The 27883-nt window shown below is 35.2% G+C and overlaps 1 protein-coding gene across 1 annotated transcript in view; it reads left to right on the top strand.

The window, feature by feature from the left end:
- ATAD1 (ATPase family AAA domain containing 1) overlaps positions 1 to 27883 on the top strand; it is a 53446-nt gene that overhangs the window by 14985 nt on the left and 10578 nt on the right. Inside the window, exons 4-8 of the mRNA XM_082639236.1 lie at positions 191 to 311; positions 5500 to 5700; positions 12068 to 12174; positions 23711 to 23800; positions 26826 to 26876. Coding sequence (XP_082495362.1) covers positions 191 to 311; positions 5500 to 5700; positions 12068 to 12174; positions 23711 to 23800; positions 26826 to 26876 — 570 coding nt within the window. The remainder of the gene's footprint in view (positions 1 to 190; positions 312 to 5499; positions 5701 to 12067; positions 12175 to 23710; positions 23801 to 26825; positions 26877 to 27883) is intronic.

Genomic DNA, 27883 nt, shown 5'->3' with positions numbered 1-27883 from the left:
GGTAGTTTAATAATTTCAGTATTGCTTAAAAGTACTTATATTAATATATCATTTTAAACTTTTATTATTTAGGTATAATTATAATTTACTATTTAGGTATAATTAAGGCTTGCCATTTGGGGGGATTCTTTTTTACTTTGGTGAATATACATTAGCTGTAAAACTTCATGCTGACCTTAACTTTTACCAGGTTACTTGGAGTGATATAGCAGGTTTGGATGATGTCATTACGGATCTGAAAGACACAGTCATCTTACCTATCAAAAAGAAGCATTTGTTTGAAAATTCCAGGCTTTTGCAGCCTCCAAAAGGTATGGTAAAAGTTTATATTTGCTAAAGCATTAAAAATCTGGAAAACATGGAAACTTTCTGCCATTATAGAACTGGTGTTTTCGAAGTTGAGTTTTCAAGAGACTGCTGAGATCCAGTGAACTGTTTTATAAATAATGATTTTAAAATAATTGCTTATTCTTCAGCTTCCAAATTTAGGTAAAGTTTTTCCCCATAGTTACATATCAAAATAATCTCTTTATTTCAAATTCATTTTTATTACTTACAAGAAAATGAAATTAGGGAAATAGAGGATCAAAAAAATTCAAAGTAACAGTATGGGTTTTTGTCTTCAAGATACGACTTCTGGTTGTTTCATGATTCTAGTGATTTTTTTTCCTCTTGGTAATTTTATTTTAGATTGCAGTGGTAGTTTTTTGTTTGGTTTTGTTTTTAAGGAAATAGTGAACTACAGATGAACTAGAAATTAAATACTACTTATTTTTAAGGGAAACATTTTCTTATTCCTAGTGATTACTTCAAAAGCCTTGAAACTCAAGAATTGAAAGTATTTATAACTACATCCTTAAATAGAATACTTTTATTTTTATTTATTTATTTATTTATTTATTATTTTTTTTTTTTTTTTGCGGTATGCGGGCCTCTCACTGCTGCGGCCTCTCCCGTTGCAGAGCACAGGCTCCGGACGCGCAGGCCCAGCAGCCATGGCTCATGGGCCCAGCCGCTCTGCGGCATGCGGGATCCTCCCGGACCGGGGCACGAACCTGCGTCCCCTGCATCGGCAGGCGGACTCCCAACCACTGCACCACCGGGGAAGCCCTGATACTTTTATTATTGGCCATTCATATATTGATCATGTTTAAGACTTGTTAAAGGCGATTCAAATGTAGCTTACATGATAATTGACGGTGAGATCTGTAGAAGTGTGTTGCCATGGCTTTCAAATACAAACGCTATAGCGTAGCTTATTTAGTAGAAGCTTCTCTTTATTGTATTGCCATCTAGTAGAAGCTTCTCTTTATTGTATTGCCAAAACTAGAGAGGTTGCTAGTCAAGACTGAAATCAAATTATTAGACAAATGCATTTCTCAAAAAAGGATCTTTAGAAATATCAAAATAACATGTATAAGTTGTAGTTTATAATCTTACTAATTTTGCAGCTATATCAAAAAGTGCATTAATTTATATTTCAAAGGTAATTGAAGCCAAGAGCTGTACATTTTTATGAAGTAGAAAATTTTTGTTTCTGGTAAATAGAGGCTAACAGTTACCACCAAAAATGGCATTCTCTTTTTGTTAACTAAAACAACAAATCTGTTTTTTATATATCTTACTTTCTGAAACAACAAAGCTACTTATTTTCTAACAAGAAGCATTTACTCTATTGTGATTTAAAAAAAATTTTTTTTTCCCCAAAGAAAATTTCAAATGATTTATCTGAGCCCAGATCAAGAGTAAGGCAAATGTTGGATTACTAAGTTCTTCAGTACCCTCTTGCAGGTTGTTTATAGTGTGAACAAGAAAGAACTTTTGTCAATTTTTATGTCTCATTTTCACAATGTTAATGAATTTAGGAAATGTTTTAATGCTGTTAGAGAAAGCTTTTCTCATCAGTGATGGCTTAGGCCAGGTGACTTCACCAGTTGGACTTGGTTTAAAGCCCCAATTAGCATAGCAGATACCAAATTATGAGGGAGTACTTTAACAGCCTTATGTAAATCTGCTTTTTATTTAAAAGCATTATCTAAAACTGAAGGTGGTTCCTATGTATATTTAAATTTTTTTTAAGTTACATGAGTATTTCCTTATTATGTGATCTAAAGTTTTACTATTTGAGCTTTTTCAGCTTTGCATTTTTGGAAAATTTTTTACCAAGAACAAAAGTTTGGAAAATCATTGATTTCCTTTTTGACCCCCAACATAAATTGGATATTGGTGTACAGAAGCAGAGTATACAATCAGTTGCATACCATACTTGTTCCATTTGGGGACTGGAAATAGGTTACCTAGGTTAGACTCATTGCTTTATTGCCAATTTTATGTTTTCCTTAGTTCATTGCTGTCTAAGCTGAAATTGATCACTGCCTCACAGACTACAGAAAGTTAATTTGAGAATGATTTGTTATGTCATGAATGTGTGACACATGATAATCATACTTAATAACATATAAAGATATGGTGTCACTTATTGGTTACAAGAACATGCCATAAAATACTGATGGTTGCATTAAAAAATGTAACCCTTTCTTCCCCCTAAACATTTAAAAATTTACAATAGTTAAAATTCCATTTGAGGGACTTCCCTGGTGGTCCAGTGGTTAAGACCCTGTGCTCCCAATGCAGGGGGCCTGGATTCGAACCCTGGTCAGGGAACTAGATCCCACCTGCCACAACTAAGAGCCCCAGCGCAACCAAATAAATATTAAAAAAAAAAAAATTAAAAAAGAAATCCATTTGAATGCTGTATGGTCCTTCTATAAAATCTGAATTCAGTAATCATTATTTTGGCACATAACTGTTATGTTTGTGAATGTCATCGTACTCCATGTTTTGATGCATTCTTTAAAATGTAGATAAGAAATATATGTTTTGAAAGATGGACTTTCTGAGGTCATAAAGGCCTATAACTTCCCCCCCACCTCCCCCCAGTACTCTGTATTTAAGTAGTTTTGCAGATATTTATTTTTCCACCATTTGGACAAATTTTTTATTAAACCTTGAAAGTAAATAAACTAGTCCAAAAAAGAAAGAAAGAAAAGTTGGTCACTAATAAGGTAATAGATTTTTCACTAATGAGGTTTATCTCAAATTTGGATTTGTTTGTCCCAATACTTCTTTTCTTCCTCATCCTAAATCTTGTATTTGCATGCAGTACTTAGGAAGTAAAGCCTTTGTTAAAAACATCCATCCTAAAGAGGGGTTTGAATTTTTAAGTCTCTACAAAGCACAAAATAATAAACACATTTTTAATTCTGTTGAAAATGGTTGTAAAAGTATCAGGCTAAGTTCTAAAAACTAGTTAAAATGTTATAAAACTAATAATTAAAGCTAAATGCCTCACATTCATTTGCAGAACCACTCGTTTATCTTCATAAATATTAACGTGGTGGAGTCCACTTCAACAAAGGATATAGAAAACATGCCATTATTTTCAAATAATATTATTGCTGTACTCACTGATAAAGTATCAGATGGGACAACATGAATCTTAGTGAAACTTAAGATACATACAGAAATGGGGATTAAACAGTTGAATAAATAATTTTAAAGCTAACACTCATGTAATTACCACCCAGGTCAAGAAGTGAGCATTGATTGTTCCTCATGTGAACCTTATCTGTCACAGCTCCATCCTCCAGAAGATTATGAAATCCAAAAGTTTTCATTGCATGTTAAATCTTTAGACATTAGTAAATAACTGCTCAATTAATAATACTAATTATAATCCCTGAAATAATTAGAAAAACTTAATCCTACTAGGAGGTACCAAAACTAAACTATTAGGAATAAAATATTCAAACTGATAAATGAATACTTTGAAACAAATCTGACAGTCTGAAGTATTCCATGTGTTTATGAAGTGATGGTATAGCTGCAAAGTCAACAAAATATGAAGACTTTTGCATCATTAGTTCTAAAAACCTGAGATTCAAGTAATACATATTAAAAGTTTGCTAGTAGACCTGCATTCCATATTAAATTATATGATCAAAATAATAAATGTAATAATTCCATATGTTATCCCATATGTTTTCAGCTTCACTTGAATTCGATGGCATTAGACTATATTCTGTATTGCTCACATGAGCCATCTAAAAGTGTCAATAGAAGGTTCAAATTTAACTGACTTAACTAAACTTTTAGTACCTAAATGAACTTAATTAAAAAATGCGAGGACTGCTTGACAATATTAACATATACTGGCAGTGCTTATGGATTTAAATTTTTAAATCAGCTTTAGAAGGGTTTAATTTAAAATGATTAAACATGAGTTAGTTGAATCTTGAAGAATTATTAAGACCACTAGAAAAATCTATGTGTGCTTGAAGAGGAGTTTGAACATTATTTTGAAATGTTTGGCATGAAAAAAATTTGCTAGGTTATAGAACCAAGCTCAAGTTTCTCATTTTTAAAAAAATGTAAGTTTTGGGGGGGGGTTTATATAAAGTACTTACTTTTCTTCCCTCATATTTTGTTTTTTATTTTTATTACATAATAGGAATATTTTGGATAACTCCAAATTCTCTCCATTTTACCCCAGCATGCTGCCTATATTGTCTTTATTTATTTATTTGGCCATGGTGTGTGGGATCTTAACTCCCCAACCAGGGATGGAACCCAGGCCCCAGCAGTAAAGCACCGAGTCCTAACCACTGGACCGCCAGGGAATTCCCAATATTGTCATTCTTTAAGTGCTATTACATGAGAAAAGTCGAGAAGCTCTAGATTAAGCAAATATTTAAAGAAGTTTGCAAATGATGATTTTTGTCAGGCCTGTCTGTAAATGATCTATAGTCAGGGCCACAATTTTAGTATTATATTAACCTAGAAAATGCTATCTCATTTTAGATGAAAAACAGTTGGTGATGATTCCCCAAATTGCTCAAGACCTCAGCCTGTTTAGATCTTTTATATATTAAAAGACTTACCTTAAATTGCATTTAGCAGCAAATTGCTGTCAGTGGAGACTCTAGGATAATAATATAGTTTTATTCCTAGGAAATTAAAACAGGAGTGACTGGTGATTTCTTTTTAAGAAAAGATCATTATCTTAAGTCTCTGAGCAATAGCAAAACAGTGTTTTCTACAGTCTATTTTGAAGTTGTTCATTTTCTCTGGGCTGTTGTCATTGTGCTATAGGGCTCTTAGCTTGTGAAGGGGAAGGGCATTAGACGATTTTATTTGTCAGCCATTGATCAAGAGGTGTGAGTTTGGATGTCAAGATGATTGTCTTTAATATCCTGAACTGGACCATTTCATGAAGGGAGGAAGCACAAGGGTGCTATAATCTCAAATACATGTCATCACTGACACAAACTTAGAATATAGCACCTTCCTTTCTACTATAAGAAAAGATTAATAAAAATGGAAGTGAATATGGCGAAAAAGTTTCATGTGGACAGAATTAATATTACGTTTATTATCCCATAAACTAGCAAATATCTCTTTCTCTTAAAGGAAATAATAAAATAACATGTTAATTTCCAGGTGTACTTCTCTATGGGCCTCCAGGCTGTGGTAAAACGTTGATTGCCAAGGCTACAGCCAAAGAAGCAGGTTGTCGATTTATTAACCTTCAGCCTTCAACACTGACAGATAAGTGGTATGGAGAATCTCAGAAACTGGCTGCTGCTGTTTTCTCCCTTGCCATAAAGCTACAGCCTTCCATCATCTTTATAGACGAAATAGGTATGCTATGTTTTCTAAACAGTGTGCAGTGGGCTTTCGTGTACATGTTTCCTCATGCATATGTTTGTCCAGGGTAGGTATCTAGAAGTTGAACCATTAGGTTGTGTGATGTGTCCATCTTCAACCTCACTAGGATTACCATTTCTTCAAAGTGGTTATACCCGTTTACACTCTCACCAGTATACAGTTTGTTTCCCTACATACTCCCCCAAAACTTATCTTTTCAGGCAGTATCATTAATTTTTGCCAACTTAAAGAGCAAAAATTATCTCATCATTGTTTTGTGTTTCCCTGCTTACTAGTAAATTTGTGCATCTTTTAACATGTTGATTAGCCATTTAGGTTTCCTTGCTTGTAAATTGCTGGTTTTTCTTTGGGGTTATTTGCAGTTTTCTTAGTAATTCTTTGATGATGTTTTATTATGATTGCAAATATTTTCTAGACTGGCTTATCTTTTCACTTTATGATAGTTTCTTTTATGGAGATTTAAACTTAAATGTAGTTACATTTATCAGTTTTTTTCCTTTATGGTTTATAATTCTTGTGTCTGGTTTACAAATCCCTTCACTACCTCCATAAATACTCTCCTTTTTAAAATATATAATGTGAAGTAGGAATCTAGTTTAATTCCTTGCCATATGGACTGTCAACTTATAAATAGATCATCTTTCTCTGTATGTCATGACTTTTATATTAGTGGACTTTTTCTCTATTTTATGGATCATCTATATTTGTATTATAATTTATATATTATAATAAAGCTACAGTAATTAAAACTGTAGCTTTGAATAAATTTACTATTATAATTATACGTAATATGATAAACTATATAGAAATATATAGAGAGAAAGATAGGTATAAAGTATTTTGAGTACTTGTTTGCCTTGTGTATCTTTCTCATCAATTTATTCCATTTATTTTGGATTTTTGCTTTGACTTTTGCACAAAGGAGCATATAGCTGGATTTTTTAAAATTTTAATCTAAGGCTCTTTAACCAGGAACTGTGGTCAGTTTGCTTTCATTTTGATAGCTGATATATTTAGATTTATTTCTACCACATAACTGTGTGCTTTTTATGGATATTTACCAATCTAGTGGACTTTTGTACTTTTTTTATTCCCTTTTCCCTCACACAGGTTTAGAAGTTACGTACAGTTGACCCTTGAACAACAGGTTTGAATGGGTCCACTTATACGTGGATTTTTCTCAACAGTAAAAACTCTTATCACCACATGAACTGCAGCTATGGAGGAACCGTGTATATGGAGGGCCAACTGTAAATTATATGTGGATTTTGGACTATGGAAAGGCTCAGCGCCCATAACTCGTACCTTCTTCAAGGGTCAACTGTATTCTTTTTCTTTTAGCATAGCTACTTGTCTTAAAAGTCTAGGCTAATTATTTCTCGCATCTTCCCAAATAATACAGGGACCTTAGAACTCTTGAATACTAATCATTCCTCTCATCTCTCATATGTTTTTGTTAACAGTTTCTCTTGTTTTTTACTTTTCCATATTAGTTGTTATTTTTATACTGGCAGTGCTTGTTTAGAGATCCACTTTGCCAGTTATTTTGCTCAGTTACTTCTTGCACCTGCCTTTTCTGGATTTAATTTCCTTCTTACTGAAGTCTGTCAAAATTCTTTCAGCAGTGATTGTGAGTACAGTGAGTTGTCTTTGTGTGAAAATGTGTTGACTCTGTTTTTATTGTTAAATGATACAGAATTATTTTCTTTCAGCGTTTTAAAGCCAAAAGTCTGTTGTCTACCAGTCTTGTCGCTTTTGAGAATTCTGCTTATAGCCTAATATTTCTTTGTAATTAATCTATCTTTTCTCTCTAGTTGCTATTGAATATTGCAAGACTTCTGTTTTATTATATATATATTTTTTTTCTTCAACTCTCTACTTAATTTTGAGTCATTTCCATAGTTGTAGCATCTAGTTCTCTACCATATTTCATCAGTTCTAAAACATACTGTTTTATTTTAGTTTTTTACATTTTAACATCCCTGAAATTGGGATAGCATGTTATAATTTAATTGGCAGTATTTAAAAATTTTTGTTGATACATAAAATAATGGTGAAACTCAAAAGTCAATCAGTCATTCAGTAAGTAATAAAAAGCAATTCTTTGCTTGGCTATGTTCAATCTTGCAACAATTGGGTTTGTATTCTGTCAATTATATTTGAACTTTAGAAGTTCTGATTGTTTATTTTTCAAATTTATCTATTTTCACTATAACTTGCTCTTCTGTTAAAATTTCGATCCCTTTTACATCTTCAAAATTTTAAACTTTTTTTTTTTTTTTTTTTTTTTTGTGGTATGCGGGCCTCTCACTGTTGTGGCCTCTCCCGTTGCGGAGCACAGGCTCCGGACGCACAGGCCCAGCAGCCATGGCTCACAGGCCTAGCCGCTCCACGGCATGTGGTATCTTCCTGGACCAGGGCACGAACCCGTGTCCCCTGCATCGGCAGGCGGACTCTCAACCACTGCTCCACCAGGGAAGCCCACATACTATTTTTTATATAGTTCTTTGGATTGTTCTGTTTGAAATTTTACTTCTTTATATTGTTAACTCTCTTTCATAGTAATTTGTTTCCGTGTGTCATTTCGAACTCTAGATTGCTTAGGACTTGCTTTTATATGAGAATTCTGTGTTGCCTAAAATAATCCAGAGTAGTTTTTCTGTCTTCCACTTAGAGGCTTTAGGCTCTAATTTCTCAACTTGGATGTTCCTAGACTGAATGACAGTTTGAATTTAGACTTCAGGCCTGAGAGAGAGCCCCTGTGATCTTGGTTTTTAATTTTTCAGGGGGGACATATTTCCCTCCAGAGCCCAGGCCAAGACAGACAAGCGTCCTTAACTCCCTGTAGTGGTGAGCATAATTTTTTTTCTTGTCTGTACTTTCTGTGAGTGTACATCCTTTTGGGCATCTTGGCTTCAGCATGGATATTAACACCAAAGCAGAACCTCCTGGTGCTACCCACGCATACCTGTTGTGTACACAAACACACACACAAACAGTGGCATAATCACCTCAAAATCTCACCATTCTTTTTTCAGTTCTCTCTTTTCCTGATCTCTAGGATTTTTTTTCTTTCCTTCTTGCAATCTCAGATATTCAGTAACCTTTTTTTTTTAATTACTAAACTTTATTTTTTAGAACAGTTTTAAGTTTACAGAAGACTTGAGCAGAAAGTACAGAGTTCCCATATCCCCCCACACACACAGATTCCCTATTATCAATACTTTGTGTTAATGTGATATATTTGTTAATAATTAATGAACCATTATTGGTATGTTATTAATAATTAAAGTCCATAGTTTATATTAAGGTTCATTCTGTGTTGTACAGTTCTGTGGTCTTTGACAAATGCATAATATCATGTATCTACCCTTACAATATCAGGCAGCATAGTTTACCACCCTAAAAATCCCCTGTGCTCTACCTGTTTATCCCTCTCAAACTCCTCCCTCCCAAACTCCTAGCTGCACTGTCTTTATTGTTTTGCCTTTTACAGAATATCATACAGTTGGAATCATATAACATGTAGCTTTCTCAGACTGGCGTCTTTCACTTAGCAATATGCATTTGTTTCCTCCATTATCTTTTTATGACTTGGTAGCTCATTTCTTTATATTGCTGAATCATACTCCATTGTATGGTTGTGCCACAGTTTGTTTATCCATTCATCTATTAAAGGACCTCTTGGTTGCTTCCAGTTTTGTGCAATTATGAGTAAAGCTGCTAACAACAGAGATATGCAGGATTTTGTGTAGACTTTATTTTCCAACTCAACTGAGTAAATACCTAGGAGCTCAATTGCTGGATTGTATGGTAAATCTGTGTTTAACTTTGTAAGAAACTACCAAATGTATTTCAGAGTGGCTATTTGCACTTAAAAGTTCCACCAGCAGTTCTACCAGCAGTAAATGAAGGTCCTGTTTCTCCACTCCTCTCCAGCACTTGGTATTACCAATTTTTTGGATTTTAGCTATCCTAATAAGTGTGTAGTGGAGTCTCGTTTTAATTTGCATTTCCCCAGTGATGTATATCGTTGAGCATCTTTTTTTTCATTTGCTTATTTGCCATCTGTATATCTTCTTTGGTGGGGTCTCTGTTCATATCTTCTGCTCATTTTTTTTTTTGAAGGTGGATTTTTTTTAAATTAATTAATTTATTTATTTTTGGCTGTGTTGGGTCTTCATTTCTGTGCGAGGGCTTTCTCTAGTTGCAGCGAGTGGGGGCCACTCTTCATTGGGGTGCGCGGGCCTCTCACTGTCGTGGCCTCTCTTGCGGAGCACAGGCTCCAGACGCGCAGGCTCAGTAGTTGTGGCTCACGGGCCTAGTTGCTCCGTGGCATGTGGGATCTTCCCAGACCAGGGCTCGAACCCGTGTCCCCTGCATTGGCAGGCAGATTCTCAACCACTGCGCCACCAGGGAAGCCCTTTTGCTCATTTTTTAACTGGGTTGTTTTCTTGTTGAATTTTAAGAGTTCTTTGTAAATTTTGGATACAAGTCCTTTATCAGATATGTGTTTCATATAATAAATATTTTTTCCCAGTCTGTGGCTTGTCTTTTCTCTTAATAATGTCTTCCACAGGGCAGGAATTTTATTTTTGATAAACTCCGACTTACACATTTTTTTCTTGGATGGATTGTGCTTTTGGTGTTGTATGTAAAAGTTCATCACCAAACCCAGGGTTCCCTAAATTTTCTCCTGTATTATTTTCATAAGTTTTATAGCTTTTTGTTTTACATTTAGGTCTGTGTTCTGTTTTGAGTTAATTTTTGTGAAATGTATAAGGTCTGTGTTGAAGTCTGTGTTTTTGCATATGGATGTCCGATTGTTCTAGCACTATTTATCAGATATGCATTAACTTAAAAAAAATCTTATTCAGTCTTTTTGTCAGTGTTTACATACATGTCTTTTTCCACCGTCTTCAGCATTCTGAGCTTTTATATTTAGTGTGTCTCATGTAAGCAGTACACAGTTGGGTTTTGTGTTTTTTTAATCCAGTCTAATATCTTAAACAGGTAATTGCATACTCTAGACCATTTACATTTAATGTAACTACTGATATAGTTAGGTTATTTATACTTTGATCCAACATTTTAAGTTTTTCATATTATTTTAAGCAGCCATCTTGCCTGAACCACTTCTTAGAAATGAAGATAATTTAAGAATAATTAATAGCAGAATTATGGTGGTTAAGTAGGCAGCTAAACTTACACAATTTATCTTTAAAAAATAAGCAATTTTAAAATGACTAGATTTTATACATCCAGAATAAATGGGTATGTTTATTGTACATGGTACAATACATGGTACAACAATGGTACATATTGTACACGATTAAAACTGTAAAAGAAAATACAGGATATATGTTTGCCATCACAAAACTATCATGTCACAGTAATGTGTTTTTGCTGTAATTGCTTTTTTAAAAAATTTTTTGTTTTTTAAAGCTTGGACCTAGCACATTAAAAAGCATTTTCATGTCACTTGCATGTATGATTGACAGACTTCAAGTTTTAGTTTTAATGTTGAAATGTGGAAGTTATTGAGAAATGCCAGTGATTTGAAGAGATACAAGACAAAACATTTGAAATAGGATTGTACTGGAAAATATAGGATTTGCTTTTATTGTCTTTTTTTCGTTCTTAGGATATACCACCTTTCAGTCCTTTCATTCTAGAAGGAAAATGTTTTCCCCCTTCTAAAAGTATTTCATGTTTGTTATAGATAATTTGGAAGATAGAAAAGAATTCAAGAGAAAATTAAAATTGTCCATCAGTATCACTGAGAGATAACCAAAGTTATTAGCATTTTGGTGTATTTCATTAAAGGTTTTTTTTACCCTGTATAATGTATATGTACATGCATGCCAGCATGTATGTTTTAAACGATTTCCTGTCCTATATTTTCCCACTTAATAGTGTTTTGAGATTTTCCAGTATCATTTTTATTTATTACCAGGAAAAGTGTATGAGGAAAAAGGATGTGATCCATAATTAAGAATACATAGGATGCAGAGAACCTGGAAAGTTAGGGCCAAAGCACACAGACTTTTGCTCTAAGACACTACGTGATCCTTTTTTAGCCTCTCAGCCCTAGATCCTTTACTTCTTTTATATATGTTGGTATGAATGTATTTTTAGGAAAGAAATGAGGATTGTGAATTGATTTAATTTGCTGGATAATTTGTCAAAGTGGTTATATCAGAATAATGTATGAAAAGGCATATTCGAACCCTTTTCTTTGTAATATTTCATAAAATTGTCAGCTTTTAATTAATGATTTGAAATTATGTAAAGAGTAATTTATTATTGGTTTGTAAGGTTAAGGATTTTTTTCTTCTAGACTCCTTTCTACGAAACCGTTCAAGTTCTGACCATGAAGCTACAGCCATGATGAAAGCTCAGTTTATGAGTCTCTGGGATGGATTGGATACTGATCACAGCTGCCAGGTATTTGAAAGTAATCTGCTTTAATTTGTGTTATTCTTGGTGGTGGTGTTAATAGAAAATTTGGCTGCTTGTTAAGCTTATTTACAAAATTATTTTTTGTAGCTTATACTTACCAATAAATGATGAGAATCTGAAAGAATATGGTTTGTATATGTCTCATCCATTTTGAGGGCTTCGTAATTAATAAAATGTTAAAAAGATTTCCCAAATGCTCAAAACAAATACAAGAATAAGAGAGAAAACCAGGGTATTAGAACCATCTATGTCAAGGAAAAGGAAGTGACTAGTGGCTACGAGTATTCTGTACATTTCGTTTGACTCTTACCATAAATCCTTATAGTCTTTACTCTCAGTTCTTATGTCACTTTTTAAAAATATATATATATAGTCGTGTGTATATGTTAATCCCAAAGTCCTCATTTATCCCTCTCTCCCACCTTTCCGCTTTGGTAACCATAAGTTTGTTTTCTATGTCTGTGAGTCTGTTTCTGTTTTGTAAGTTCATTTGTATCATTTTTTTAGATTCCACATATAAGTGATATCATGTGATATTTGTCATTCTCTGTCTGATTCACTTCATATGAAGTAATTCATATTACTTCACTTAATATGATAACCTCTAGGTCCATCCATATTGCTGCAAATGGCATTATTTTATTCCTTTTTGTGGCTGAATAATATTCCACTGTATGTATGTATCACATCTTCTTTGTCCATTCATGTGTCAGTGGGCATTTAGGTTGCTTCCATGTCTTGGCTTTTGTAAATTGTCCTGCTGTGACCTTTGGGGTGAATGTACCTTTTTGAATTATGGTTTTCTCCAGATGTATGCCCAGGAGTGGGATTGCTGGATCCTATGGTACCTCTATTTTTAGTTCTTTAAGGAACCTCCATACTGGCTGTACCAATTTACATTCCCACCAACAGTGTAGGAAGATTCCCTTTTCTCCACACCCTCTCCAGCATTTATTGTTTGTACACTTTTTAATGATGGCCATTCTGACTGGTGTAAGGTGATACCTCATTGTAGTTTCGATTTGCATTTTTCTAATAATTAGCGATCTTGAGCATCTTTTCATGAGCTTTTTGACCATCTATATGTCTTCTTTGAAGAAATGTCTATTTAGGTCTTATGCTCATTTTTTGATTGGGTTGTGTGTTTTTTTGATGTTGAGCTGCATGAGCTGTTTGTAATATTTTGGACATTAATAATTAGATCTCATGTGTTTATTTTTGTTTTTATTTTCATTACTCTAGGAGGTAGATCCAAAAAGATCTTGCACAATTTATGTCAAAGAGTTTTATAATATATGGTCTTACATCTGGGTCTTTAAGCCTTTTTTTTTTAAATTAATTTTTACTGGAGTATAGTTGCTTTACAATGTTGTGTTAGTTTCTACTGTACAGCAAAATGAATCAGCTATACATATACATATATCCCCTCTTTTTTAGATTTCCTTCTCATTTAGGTCACCACAGTGCATTAAGTAGAGTTCCCTGTTCTGTACAGTATGTTCTCATTAGTTGTCTATTTTATATGTAGTATCATAGTGTATAGTGTCAATCCCAATCTCCCAATTCCTCCCATCCCCCCTTTCCCCATTGATATCCATACATTTGTTCTCTACGTCTGTGTCTCTATTTCTGCTATGCATATAAGATCATCTATACCATTTTTCTAGATTCCACATATATGCATTAATATACGATATTTGTTTTTCTCTTTCTGACTTACTTCACTCTGTATGACACTCTCTAGGTCCATCCACGTCTCTACAAATGACCCAATTTCGTTCCTTTTTATGGCTGAGTAATATTCCATTGTATATATGTACCGCATCTTCTTTATCCATTCCTCTGTTGATGGACATGTAGGTTGCTTCCATGTCCTAGCTATTGTAAATAGTGCTGCTGTGAACACTGGGGTGAATGTGTCTTTTTGAATTATGGTTTTCTCTAGGTATATGCTCAGTAGTGGGATTGCTGGGTCATATGTTAGTTCTATTTTTAGTTTTTTAAGGAACCTCCATACTGTTCTCCATAGTGGCTGTATCAATTTACATTCCCACCAACAGTGCAAGAGGGTTCCCTTTTCTTCACACCCTCTCCAGCATTTATTATTTGTAGACTTTTTAATGACGGCCATTCTGACTGGTGTGAGGTGTTACCTCATTGTAGTTTTTTTTTTTTTTTTTTTTGCGGTACGCGGGCCTCTCACTGTTGTGGCCTCTCCTGTTGCGGAGCACAGGCTCCAGATGCGCAGGCTCAGCGGCCATGGTTCACGGGCCCAGCTGCTCCGCAGCATGCAGGATCCTCCCGGACCGGGGCACAAACCCACGTCCTCCGCATTGGCAGGCAGACTCTCAACCACTGTGCTACCAGGGAAGCCCTTGTTGAGGATTTTTGCATCTGTGTTCATCAGAGATATTTGCCTGTAGTTTTCTTTTTTTGTGACATCTTTGTCTGCTTTTGGTATCAGGGTGATGGTGGCCTCTTATAATGAGCTTTGGAGTGTTCTTCCCTCTGCTATATTTTGGAAGAGTTTGAGAAGGATAGGTGTTAGCTCTTCTCTAAATGTTTGATAGAATTCGCCTGTGAAGCCATCTGATCCTGGGCTTTTGTTTGTTGGAAGATTTTTAATCACAGTTTCAATTTCAGTGCTTGTGATTGGTCTCTTTATATTTTCTATTTCTTCCTGGTTCATTCTCGGAAGGTTGTGCTTTTGAGAATTTGTCCATTTCTCCCAGGTTGTCCATTTTATTGGCATACAGTTGCTTGTAGTAATCTCTCATGATCCTTTGTGTTTCTGCAGTGTCAGTTGTTACTTCTCCTTTTTCATTTCTATTTCTGTTGATTTCTATTTCTTTTTTTCCTGATAAGTCTGGCTAATGGTTTATCAATTTTGTTTATCTTCTCAAAGAACCAGCTTTTAATTTTATTGATCTTTGCTATTGTTTCCTTCATTTTCATTTATTTCTGATCTGATCTTTATGATTTCTTTCCTTCTGCTTACTTCGGGGTATTTTTGTTCTTCTTTCTGTAATTGCTTTAGGTGTAAGTTTAGGTTGTTTATGAGATTTTTCTTGTTTCTTGAGGTAAGATTGTATTGCTACAAACTTCCCTTTTAGAACTGCTTTTGCTGCATCCCATAGGTTTTGGGTCTTCGTGTTTTCATTGTCATTTGTTTCTAGGTATTTTTTGATTTCCTCTTTGATTTCTTCAGTGATTCTTTGGTTATTTAGTAGCATGTTGTTTAGCCTCCATGTGTTTGTATTTTTTACAGTTTTTTTCCTGTAATTGATATCTAGTCTCATAGCGTTGTGGTCAGAAAAGATACTTGATATGATTTCAATTTTCTTAAATTTACCAAGGCTTGGTTTGTGACCCAAGATATGGTCTGTCCTGGAGAATGTTCCATGAGCACTTGAGAAGAAAGTGTATTTTGTTGTTTCTGTATGGAATGTCCTATAAATATCAATTAAGTCCATCTTGTTTAATGTGTCATTTAAAGCTTGTGCTTCCTTATTTAGTTTCATTTTGGGATGATCTGTCCATTGGTAAAGTGGCATGTTAAGAGTCCCCCACTATTATTGTGTTACTGTCACTCTCTCCTTTCATGGCTGTTAATATTTGCCATGTATATTGAGGTTCTCCTGTGTTGACTGCATATATATTTACCATTATTATATCTTTTTCTTGGATTGATCCCTTGATCATTATGGAGTGTCCTTCCTTGTCTCTTGTAACAGTCTTTATTTTAAAGTCTGTTTTGTCTGATATGAGTATCACTACTCCAGCTTTCTTTTTTTTTTTTTTTTTTTGGCGATATGTGGGCCTCTCACTGTTGTGGCCTCTCCTGTTGCAGAGCACAGGCTCCGGAAGCGCAGGCTCAGCGGCCATGGCTCCTGGGCCTAGCCACTCCGTGGCATGTGGGATCCTCCTGGACCGGGGCACGAACCCGTGTCCCCTGCATCGGCAGGCGGACTCTCAACCACTGCGCCACCAGGGAAGCCCTCCAGCTTTCTTTTGGTTTCAACTTGCATGGAATATCTTTTTCCTTTCTCTCACTTTCAGTCTGTATGTGTCCCTAGATCTGAAGTGGGTCTCTTGTAGACAGTATATATGTGGGTCTTTGTTTTGTATCCGTTCAGCCAGCCTATGTCTTTTGGTTGGAGCATTTAATACATTTAAGGTAATTATTGATATGAATGTTCTTATTGCCATTGGGTTAATTGTTTTGGATTTGTTTTTGTAGTTCTCTTTTCTTTTCCTCTTTTGTTCTCTTGCGATTTGATGACTATGTTTAGTGTTGTGTTTGGATTCCTTTTTCTTTTTTTGTATGTATATCTATTGTCGGTTTTTGGTTTGCAGTTACCATGAGGTTTTGATATACCAGTCTGATATACCAGTCTATATATATGATTTAAGTTGCTGGTCTCAAGTTCAAATGCATTTACAGTATCGTGCTTTTGTACTCTCCTCACAGTTGCTGGGTTTGATATCATATCCACATGTGGATGACTTTCTACCTTTGCTGTATGTTTGCCTCTACCAGTGAGCTTCCATTCATAATTTTCTTGTTTCCAGTTGTGGCCTTTAGCATTTGTTGTAAAGCTGGTTTGGTGATGCTCAATTCTCTTAGCTTTTGAGTGTCCATAAAGCTTTTGTTTTTTCTGTCAAATAGAATGAGAGTCTTGCTGGGTAGAGTATTCTTGGTTGTAGGTTTTTTCCTTTCATCGCTTTAAATATATCACGCCACTCCACTCCATTCTGGCCTACAGAGTTTTTGCTGAAAAATCAGCTGATTACCTTATGGGGATTCCCCTGTATGTTATTTTTTTTTTCCTGTTGTTGTTTTTAATATTTTTCTGACTTTAATTTTTTCAACTTTATTATTATGTGTCTTGTCATGTTCCTCCTTGGGTTTATTCTTCATGGGACTCTCTGCGCTTCCTGGACTTGAGTGACTGTTTCCTTTCCCATGTTAGGGAATTTTTCAGCTATGATCTATTCAAATATTTTCTCAGGCCCTTTCTCTCTTTCCTCTTTCTGGGACCCCTGTAATGTGAATGTTAGTGTGTTTAATGTTGTTCCATTGGTCTCTTAGCTGTCCTCCTTTCTTTTCATTCTTTTTTCCTTATTGTGTTCCACAGCAGTGATTTCCACCATTCTGTCTTCCAGGTCAGTTATCTGTTCTTCTGCCTCAGTTATTTTGCTGTTGATTGTTTCTAGTGTATTTTTCATTTCAGTTATTGTATTCTTCAACTCTGTTTCTTTGTTCTTTATATCTTCTAGCTCTTTGTTAAGCATTGCTTGTATCTTTTCAGTCTGTGCCTCCATTCTTTTCCCGAGATCATGGATCATCTTTACTATCATTACTCTGAATTCTTTTTCGGGTAGATTGCCTATCTCCACTTCACTTAGTTGTTCTTCTGGGGTTTTATCTTGTTCCTTCATCTGGAACATATTTCTCTGCCGTCTCATTTTGTCTTAACTTTCTGTGTTTGTGGTCTCCATTCTGCAGGCTGCAGTGTTGTAGTTCCTCTTGCTTCTGGTGTCTGTCCCCTGGTGGATGAGGCTGGTCTAGAGACTTGTGCAGGCTTCCTGGTGGGAGGGACTTGTACCTGCCCACTGGAGATTGGAGCTGGGTCGTGTCCCTCTGGTGGGCAGGGCCGTGTCAGGGGGTGTGTTTAGAGGCGGCTGTGGTCTCAGGAAGACTTTAGGCAGCCTGCCTGCTGATGGGTGGAGCTGTGTTCCAGCCCTGTTGGTTGTTTGGCCTGAGGCGTTCCAGCACTGGATCCTGCAGTGGGGCCTCATCTTGATGTCAAAATGGCAGACTTCAGGAGAGCTCATGCCAATGAATACTCCCTAGTACCTTTGCCACCAGTGTCCTTGTCCCCACAGTGAGCCACAGCCACCCTGCCTCCCCAGGAGACCCTCCAAGACCAGCACGTAGGTCTTCTCCAGGCTCCTGTGAAGTCACTGCTTTTTCCCTGGGTCCTGGTACACACAGGACCTTGAGTGTGCCCTCCATGCGTGGAGTTCCTGTAATCAAGCCCCACTGGCCTTCAAAGCCAAAATGCTCTGGGGGCTCCTCCTGCTGATGCCAGACCCCCAGTCTGGGCAGCCTGACGTGGGACTCAGAACTCTCACTCCTGTGGGAGAACTTCTGCAATATAATTACTTTCTAGTTTGTGGGTCACCCACCCAGCAGGTATGGGATTTGATTATATATTATACGATTGCACCCCTCCTATGTTCTCTTTGTGACTTCTTCTTTGTCTTTGGATATAGAATATCTTTTTCGGTTGTTCAAGTCTTTTTTGTTGATGGTTATTCAGCAGTTAGTTGTGATTTTGGTGTTTTCATGAGAGAAGGCGAGTGCAAGTTCTTTTACTCCGACATCTTGTTTCCAACCCAGGTCTGTCGTTTCTTAGTTAAAGTGGGACTGCATGTTTTTCCTTGCAAGCTCTCAGATGTTCTAAACTGTAATATCCTTTTCTGTAAGGTTCTAAGGAATGATTAAAAGAAGCTAGAAAAAGAATCAACTGTGTATTAGTTTTGTCAGTGCCACACAACTTAACAGTACGTTGTCACACATCAGGGAAGTAGGGCGGTTAAATACATTTCCTTTGCTTGCTAATTTCTGACTAATGTAGCAAAAGGATGCTTCCAATTTGTACAGGCCTCTCTGTACTTTGAGTAGTCAAACTTATTTACATATATATATATTTTTAATTTAAACTTAATTTTATACTTTCATTTTCATTAGTTGCTGATACTTATATACTTAACCACTTCCTGTCACATGCACCTTTCCAATTTTATACATGACAGTCTTCTGTCCTAGGCTTTGTCTCTTTCCTCTGAAATGCTGTGAAAACCAAAATTAAGGTCCCTTGGTATTCCCCCAGAGAGAAAGCCAGCTATATTGTTCAATTTACCTCTTGGAGTTCCCATTTTCACCTAGTTCTTCACCTCTGAATATTCCATACTTTCTTGCCAGATCAATAATGTATTTTAAAAGAAAACTTAAAAAATTTTCTGGCATATTTGGTTTTCTGCCATATTGCTGGAAATGGAACTTCTAGAGCCATTTTTCTGTTTGGGTTCCCCCCCCCCCCGCCCCTTCCATGAATCACCTATTTTATATCTCATGTATATATGTATTTAAAAACTTTTCTCATGGAAAAGTTTTGGGAAGGTTAATAATGTTTTTTCATTGTTTTAACTTCAGTAGGTTTTTTCTATTTTGTAATCTGTTTTTGCCCCTTTTAAGAAAACATAGAGGGACTTCCCTGGTGACGCAGTGGTTAAGTATCTGCCTGCCAATGCAGGGTACACAGGTTTGAGCCCTGGTCCAGGAAGATCCCATGTGTCACAGAGCAACTAGGTCCATGCGCCACAACTACTGAGCCTGCTCACCTAGAGTCCATGCTCCGCAACAAGAGAAGCCACCACAATGAGAAGCCTGCGCACCTCAATGAAGACCCAAGCGCAGCCAAAAAAAAAAAAAAATTCAACCATTATTTCTTCAAATATTTTTTCTTTTCCATTTTCCTTGTGATCTTATCAAAAGCCATTTGGATATACCTTATTTATATTCCATGTTTTTTAACATCTCTTTCATATTTTCCATCTCTTTGTGCTATATTCTGGGTAATTTCTTTACCTCTTCCAATTAGATGATTCTGGCTTCATTTGGATCCCTTCAGCTATGTAGCATTTTCATTGAGCTTATCATTTCAGTTATTATATTCTTCAGCTCTATAAATTCTTTTTCAGGTCTGCCAGATCAGTTTTGATGGTCTCTTGCCAGTTGGCTTAGTAAAGCAGAGCCCTGGCATCGGTTAGCCTTGTAACTTTGGCAAAATTATATAATCACCCTGTGTCTGAATAGAGGGGGTAATATCTATAAAAAGGGAAGAATTGTATCCACCTCAGAACTGTTGTAGGATTTTAAGGATTTAATCTGAGTAAAGTGCCTGTAACAGTATCTGGTATATATATGCTACATAAGTATTCGCTATGTGATTTTTTTTTATTTCTTGTTTATTCCTTTAAATGTATTAACACTAATTTTATAGTCCATCTTCAGTAATTCTAGCATAGAAGTATTTGTACATCTTGTTCTATCATTTGGGTTTAGGATGGTTATTTCCTTGTGTGTTTTGTGATTTCATGGGAAAAATCATATTTGGTAGAACTTTGTGTGTGAATTTTTGGAATCTACATTGACGGTTTGCTGTTCTAAGAGGATTTTGTACTTGTCTCTGCTGTGTTCTTTTCCAAAGACAGGTAAATTCAGGTTCAGGATCCATGTTAGCTGGCCATGAACCATGAAATCTCAGAGATTTAGTGTGTGTGTTTATATATCTTTCCACGAACCAAGGCTTGACTCTGCCAAATAGGTTTTCTAATATTTCACCACTTTTCTCAGGCCATAGTACTTCATGAGTCCCAACTTTATGTAGGGTGGTCTCTCATCACACACACCACTTTTTAAAATCTGTACGTGTCCAGATGGTATGTGGTCAACTTCTACCCTTGCTTGCCTCCATCATGTATAGGCTTTGTTGCTGGATTCAGCTTAATTCCTTTACTTTTTTGCAGATTTATTGATTAATTTAGTTTTTAAAAATATTTTATTATTTTTGCATGTTTTGTAGCCAGAGGGTTTAAGGATCTCCTTTGTCCACCACATTACCATAAATCTAAAGTGCTGAGACACTTGATTCTTAAGAAGAAAATTAAGCCCCATGTCCTACATCACCGTTATGAAAGTATAATTTCATTTTGAGGGAAAATTGCCTTTAGTGTTTGTTCAGTGATTAGAGAAGAAAGCACAACATAGATAAATTCTGGTGAATTACTAGAAACAATTTATATTAATCATTGGTTCTGAGAAATCTATTCAATGAGTTTAGTTTGCAGGTTTCCAAACACTAATTATCCTCCTAAGCAATAGTATTTAAAGTATGCAGAGAATAGTTAGCCCATGTAAGAGAGAAATATTGATAGTTACTATTATATCTTATCAGAGTATTATTTTAAAACCAAGGAAATAATGATAATATTATAAAATAATTTGGATGAAATATACTCCTGAGCCACTTCGTCCAGAGCCCCACAGTGTGGTTCTGATACAGCAAATTAAAATTGAATTTTTAGAACTGTTATTCTTTACTATACTAATAGTATTTACTGTTCTATTATGACAGACTTTTGAGGAAGAAAATAAAGATGTTGCTTTTAACTTTTTTGTGTGTTGAGGGGGTTAAAATGGCTGTTACTAATTTGAATAATAGTTTTAGACATCTTCTTTAATAGGAACCAGTTAGCTTTCCTCTAAAATTGTCTATTCTGTGACTATGGATGGAGCCCAGTACCCCAGCTTACTTTCTTTGTTTCCTTGCCACAGAGGAAACAAAAATAGTTGAGTGGCCCAATTAAACCTGTCACTGCTACTGGAAATCCAAGTTAGTCAATGATACATTCTTCATCTTGAGAGACATGAGACGTAAAAGCTAACATTATTTTTAGGGTATTCATTGACATAGTTCAGCTTTTGAGGCATATATTTAGATCTGATTGTTTTAAATGTGAAATGGTAAAAAATTTATCTTAATATTTTGTTTTAAAGATTTTTCGAAGTCTTAACTAATACCTAAAATGTACATTAATTTTGCTGCATAAATACTAAAAAATTACTGTTGCTTCCCATTTTTAATTTTAGCTTATTTGCACTAAATAGAGTTAATATATGTGTAAAGGTTATCTTTTTTGCCCCTAAAATCACTCCTTAAAATTTACTTCTTCAAGTGATGTCAATCACTCTTGCTTTGCTTCTTCATCGTGAATATCTGTTATCACCCCACATAAATTCATTAGGCCATGTTGTGCTAGATTTATCTGGATTCCTTGATCCTAAGTTTTAGTGTTTCATGTTTCATAATGGGTTTTTGTTTTGTTTCAGGCTGTTTACCTAGAATGTTTCTCAAAGCACAGCCCCTTTTTCAGTTTTTTTCAGGTGCTGCCTCAACCACAGTGCTTTTTGTGATTCTTTACAACATAATATGATCAGTCTTCAACAAGCTTCCATATCACTTTGAACTCTTTAAATATCTAATGAATACTCTATCTCAAAATATACTATATTCATCCTTTATCTTATACAATTAATTCATTTGATCACTTTTAAAGACTTTGTTTTACATTAGGTAGAAATTTTCCTTATTAATTCTATAGAGTTGTAGAAAGTCCGTAAAGAAAAACAGGTAAGAGCATTAATATTTTGACTTTAGGATCACTTGACCCAAATACAAAATTGCATTATATTATGGAACTATTTCTCAAATTTGTATGTATATTTTTTCCCTCTAGGTGGCAACCTCTCACAGTTAATTGAAAGTAATTTGGCAGTTGAGTAACGTTAAATGTAAAGAGTTGAAGTAGAATATAAGGAACTTCCCTGGCAGTCCAGTGGTTAAGATGCTGCACTCCCAATGCAGGGGACATGGGTTCGATCCCTGGTCTGGGAATTAAGATCCCATATGCTGCACAGCATAGCCTAAAAAAAAAAAAAAAAAAAGTAGAATGTAAGAGTTAGTGTATTTTTCAACATGTTGTTCTGGAGTTAGATTTCAGATTATTTCAGAAATCTAAGACCTTTTAGGCTGAAATAAAAGTTTTCCTTAGAATACCAATAAATTTCATTTTGGATGACAGCTGTGTGCTTAATTATATTATACAGAAATATCAACAATAATGGTAATATTGAAGCCATTCAGAAATTAAATAGTTTTGTATATCTTTGTCTTTATTCGTGTTGATTTTTCATCTCTACGTTCTTTATAAATAAGCGGCATAGACCCAGAGGCTGGCAGGGCAACCAGCAGTTTTTTTTCTTTTTTTTTTTAATATTCTACCCAGCATTTTGATGTTTGCTTTTATTCTGTTGCCCTTGTTTAAAATTGGATTGCTTGAGGTTTTATTAGCACTGAGAAGATGTCACCTGCAGTGCTGATAGTGCCATGAAATGATGTGAAATCCAGAGGAAAAAATAGACGATATCTATTACTGTTACCAGAATCCTCAGATTCTGGTAGGGGAAATGATTCTCTCCTTAATATTATTAAAGGACTTGAAGTATTCCCCTCATATATACTCCCAAACTGTAACATAAATAGCTTTAAGTTATTCAACATGTAGCCACTGAATAACCATATTTTGGAAAATACAATAGGTTTTTAAAAATTTTTATAATTCCTCAGTAACTGAATAATTATTATTTTAGTTACTAGAAGTCTGGCGAAATGCATCAGCCTTACCAGCTTTGCTATCATTTGATGTATTTAGGATTAACGCTGATTTGTATCTATAAATATTTGAGTAATACTGGATTACAATCAGATTTCCTATAGAAGATTTAGTTTAAACCCCACTTAATTTTCTATATCTTCTAAGCCCTAGTAATAACAACCTGAAAGGAGTATTACTGGTATATTTAATACCTTTGTTTTCTTTATATATTTAGGTCATAGTGATGGGAGCTACTAATCGTCCTCAGGATCTTGACTCAGCTATAATGAGAAGAATGCCTACGAGATTTCATATCAACCAGCCTGTAGGTGGATTTGATTGATATTATGAACAGTTAAATATTCGCTTTTTTACATGTCTTCATCTGTGATTTCACAAAGGGAATGATTAAAAAATAAGACTTATTATTTATGACAGGCAGGGGGGGGGAACAGGGCAAGGATTCCCCTAATTAATTTGGTCCTTTCCACTCCTTTTCTTGCTTTTTTCATTTTTCTTTCCTAAGATCAATGTTGTTTGCTTCTCTTCAAAGTATCTCATTACCTCAAGTTTGCCTAGACACTTCAGTGATTTTCTTTAGAATGCAGTAAAGTTACCTATGGAAGATACATAAGAAAATGTAAATTATAGTTTTGGTTTAGGATAGGATGAAATTAGGGTTTTAGGGTTAAAGAACCGTTCTGAAGGCCTGACAGGAAGAACACCTGGTATTTAATTGATTAATTATTGGCAGTTCTTTCCTGTGGCAGGATTAATGATTAACCAGTAGCTATGATATTACACTTTAACATAAGAATGCAAATGTGAGGGTGGTGTTGAACCGGTAGTAAGTATCTTCTAGCATTCTTTTTTGCTAGTTAAAAGTACCCTCAAGTAGAGGATTAAAACTTGATACTTTTTTGCACAAAATCCCTAAATACTGAATTTTGTCTGCTTTTAGATTAAAGGAGAAAAAAACAAACAGGGTTAGTAATAGACTCTATGCACCATACAATCAGCATGTTACATATATTGCTATGTAGAAGAACTTACACTGTCACTTCTTTCAAAATTAAAATCTCTGGCCTAAAAATATTTGCCCCATTTTATATTCTTCAGCTTAACAGTTTGTAGCAGTAAACATGGTTTCCTGAAATTGGTGGCTATGGCCTCTGCACAGTTACTCTGGCTGGCTCTTTGCTGCAGCTGCAGCCTCTGATTCCTCTGAGGGTATACATTTACTTAGGCAGTCTGTTAGAAAATCTACCTGATGGATCAGTGCAGAGATTTTTTAATGTGATATAGGAGACTATAAAATGTACTTAATATGACTAATATTTATTGAGCATTAATATGTGTCAGACACCTGCCAGGCTCTGGTGAATAGAACGTGGCCCCTGTCCTAAAAAAACTCTTTATTGCAGGGGAGCCAGACACAAAAATAAATAATGTAAAATGGGGACTTCCCTGGCGGTCCAGTGGTTTAAGACTCCATGCTTCCATTGCAGGGGGCATGGGTTCGATCCCTGGTTGGGGAACTAAGATATCCTGCATGGCACGTGGCCAAAAAAAAAAAAAAAATGTAAAATGTACTTCACAAAAATATGCTTAAAGAACTGTGAGAACCTGAGATGATGATGAAAACATAATTCTGTCTGAGGAGTTAGTGAAACCTACAGAATCGAGCTGGACCTTGAAGGATGAAAGATGGTAGCAATTTGACAGTCAAGTGAAGCAGAGAAATGCTTTTCTACCAGAATGAAGAAAGGCAAGGAGGTGTGGAAGCACATATTTAATGGTGACTTCTGGGGATAGTTCAGTTAGGGGGCATCAAGGAAAGTAGGTGGGGATGAGGCTGGAAAGGTTGACTGCTGAAGGTTTAGATGAACTTTGTATGCTTCACACAAGATATTTGATCTTATTTTGTTACCAAGACATCAGAATATTTTTAGAGATAATCAGTTCACCTCAGTGGTTCTGAAGGTAAAGATTATCTTGATAGAATCTCTGCTTATCGTCTAAGAGCAAACAAAGGGTTTTGATGTACAGTAGAATAGAACATAGGGTACAACAGCATGGAAAGTAGCCTTTACTAAAGTTGCAAGTTTAATATATATATATATATATTTTTTTTTTTGCGGTATGTGGGCCTCTCACTGTTGTGGCCCCTCCCGTTGCGGAGCACAGGCTCCGGACGCGCAGGCCCAGCGGCCATGGCTCACGGGCCCAGCCGCTCCGCAGCATGTGGGATCCTCCCAGACCGGGGCACGAACCCGTGTCCCCTGCATCGGCAGGCGGACTCCCAACCACTGCGCCACCAGGGAAGCCCCCTAATATATTTTTGTATGAGTTCAAAATAGGTTGTAAAAGATTTTTTCAAATTTGTCATAAATTTGTGTACTTGTAATGTAGAAACTGGGATTTTTATAATCCCCCTCTTCATTCTGTTTTTATTGAACACACACATGCACTTTATAGGATAATTTTTTTCTTACTGTTTAACTATGATAACAAAGTGTATGATTAACCTTACCTTAAAACTCCTTTCCAAGTTAAATGCTTATTAACAAAAAGTACCTACTGGTGATCGCCTAACATACCAAATTAACCTTCATATTAACACATTTGAATTACAGAAACAACAGTTTGGTTTTGTTTCTCAGGTCACTTAATTTGGTACTCATTGTAACTGGCTCTGTTTTTTTCAGTGGTTGTGGGAATAGGGATGAGTTCAGCCATAATAATCTTTAAAAGCATTCATATTTACTGTATATGTCAGGTATTCTATAAAAGCTCCTATTCTCTAGTAATATGAAGCATCACTGGGGTGGGGGGGAGCATACAAGCATATAAACTAATATGCTATTAACACTAAATAAAATTCACTAATATAAATTAGTGGACATGGAAGTTACATGCTGAATGGAAGAACCGAGCAGTTATTGTTGCCATCTCTTCCAGTTACTGATAAAAAATTTTATGGCAGCAGTGAGTTTTCAGAAATTTCCTAAATTAAGGAGATTTGCAGAGCTGTAGAGGAAAGACATTGGTAGTCATAGGAATTCATTTACTCACTCAAGAAATATTTAAGGGCATGTTATTTTCCAGATATGGTACTAGGCACTGGGGATTCAGAATAAGAAGATACAGTTCAGTAAGATGGCCACAAATGATTAATCTAGAGTCTAGAATCTAGACCTTGCTTTAGTCAAAAGTTTCCATGACCTGTCAGAGTTTCTGTCATTTCTTATAGGTATTGTCAGGTAGTTTACATGGAAAGGAAGAAATATTAGGAAAATTAGTTGATCCTTTTTTTTTTAAATGCTAACTGGAAATTATCCTACTTTTAGGCTCTAAAACAAAGAGAAGCAATCCTGAAACTCATCTTGAAAAATGAAAATGTAAGTAGAAAATTACATTTTTCCCATCTTATAAATATAAAAATATTTATGTTCATAAAATCATTTTAGACAGAAATGAAAAAGGAACCTGGGAATAATGTAGCTTTGAACTTGTAAATTACTGTAAAACTCTTGGCTGCTCATACAACTCAATTATTATGGCATATCTGAACTAATTAAAGGTAATTTGCTTTTTAAAAAGCCATGTGTTTTCATATCTACAGATTAAAATCCTCTTTGATATTTTTCAGACTGGTTTCCTGTTATATAAGATACATTTGTTTTTGCAGAGAAGTATGGGGAGGTTTTGGTTTTTATTTAATTGCAATATTTTTTGAAGTTGGAATTTAGAATTAAGGTACAATAATCAAAATCTTCAATCGTTTGTATTTTAAAAATAGGTGGTACAGTCACATTTCAAAAATTAAAATATATATATTAAATGGTATACAGGGAAAAGTCTCATATCTCCCTTATATTTCTTCTGTATCTTTTCAGATGATGTTATTCCTATACAAGCAAATTAGAATGTAATGTTACTCCTCTCCCCTTTTCTACATAAACCATATTAATAAACCATATACAGTGTTCTCTGTTGCTCTCTTTTCACTTATTTTTGAGATTCCATATTAGCATATGGTTTCCTCGTTCTGTTCTCTCTCTCTTTTTTCTTTTCTTTTGCACTGCATAGGATTCCATTATATGGATATAACATAATTTATTTAATCAGTGCCACATTGAAGGACATTTGGGTTGATTCCAGTCTTTCACTACTATAAAAATGCTGCATTGAGTAACCTTGTACATACGTCATTTCACACTTGTACCAGGAATATTAGTAGGGTGAATTTTCCAGAAGAAAAATTGCTAGATCAAAGGGTATGATATTTATAATTTTGGTAGTAGTCAAATTGTTCATGCCAATTTACTCTTTTTTTTTAATTTATTTTATTTTTATTTTTGGCTGCATGGGTCTTCGTTGCTGCGCACAGGCTTTCTCTAGTTGC

The sequence above is a fragment of the Mesoplodon mirus genome (assembly GCF_964341445.2).
Source record: "Mesoplodon mirus genome assembly, chromosome: 2".
NCBI classification, from domain to species: domain Eukaryota; kingdom Metazoa; phylum Chordata; class Mammalia; order Artiodactyla; family Ziphiidae; genus Mesoplodon; species Mesoplodon mirus.
Note: the sequence above shows the minus strand (reverse complement) of the source record. Positions and strands in the feature narration are given on the sequence as shown.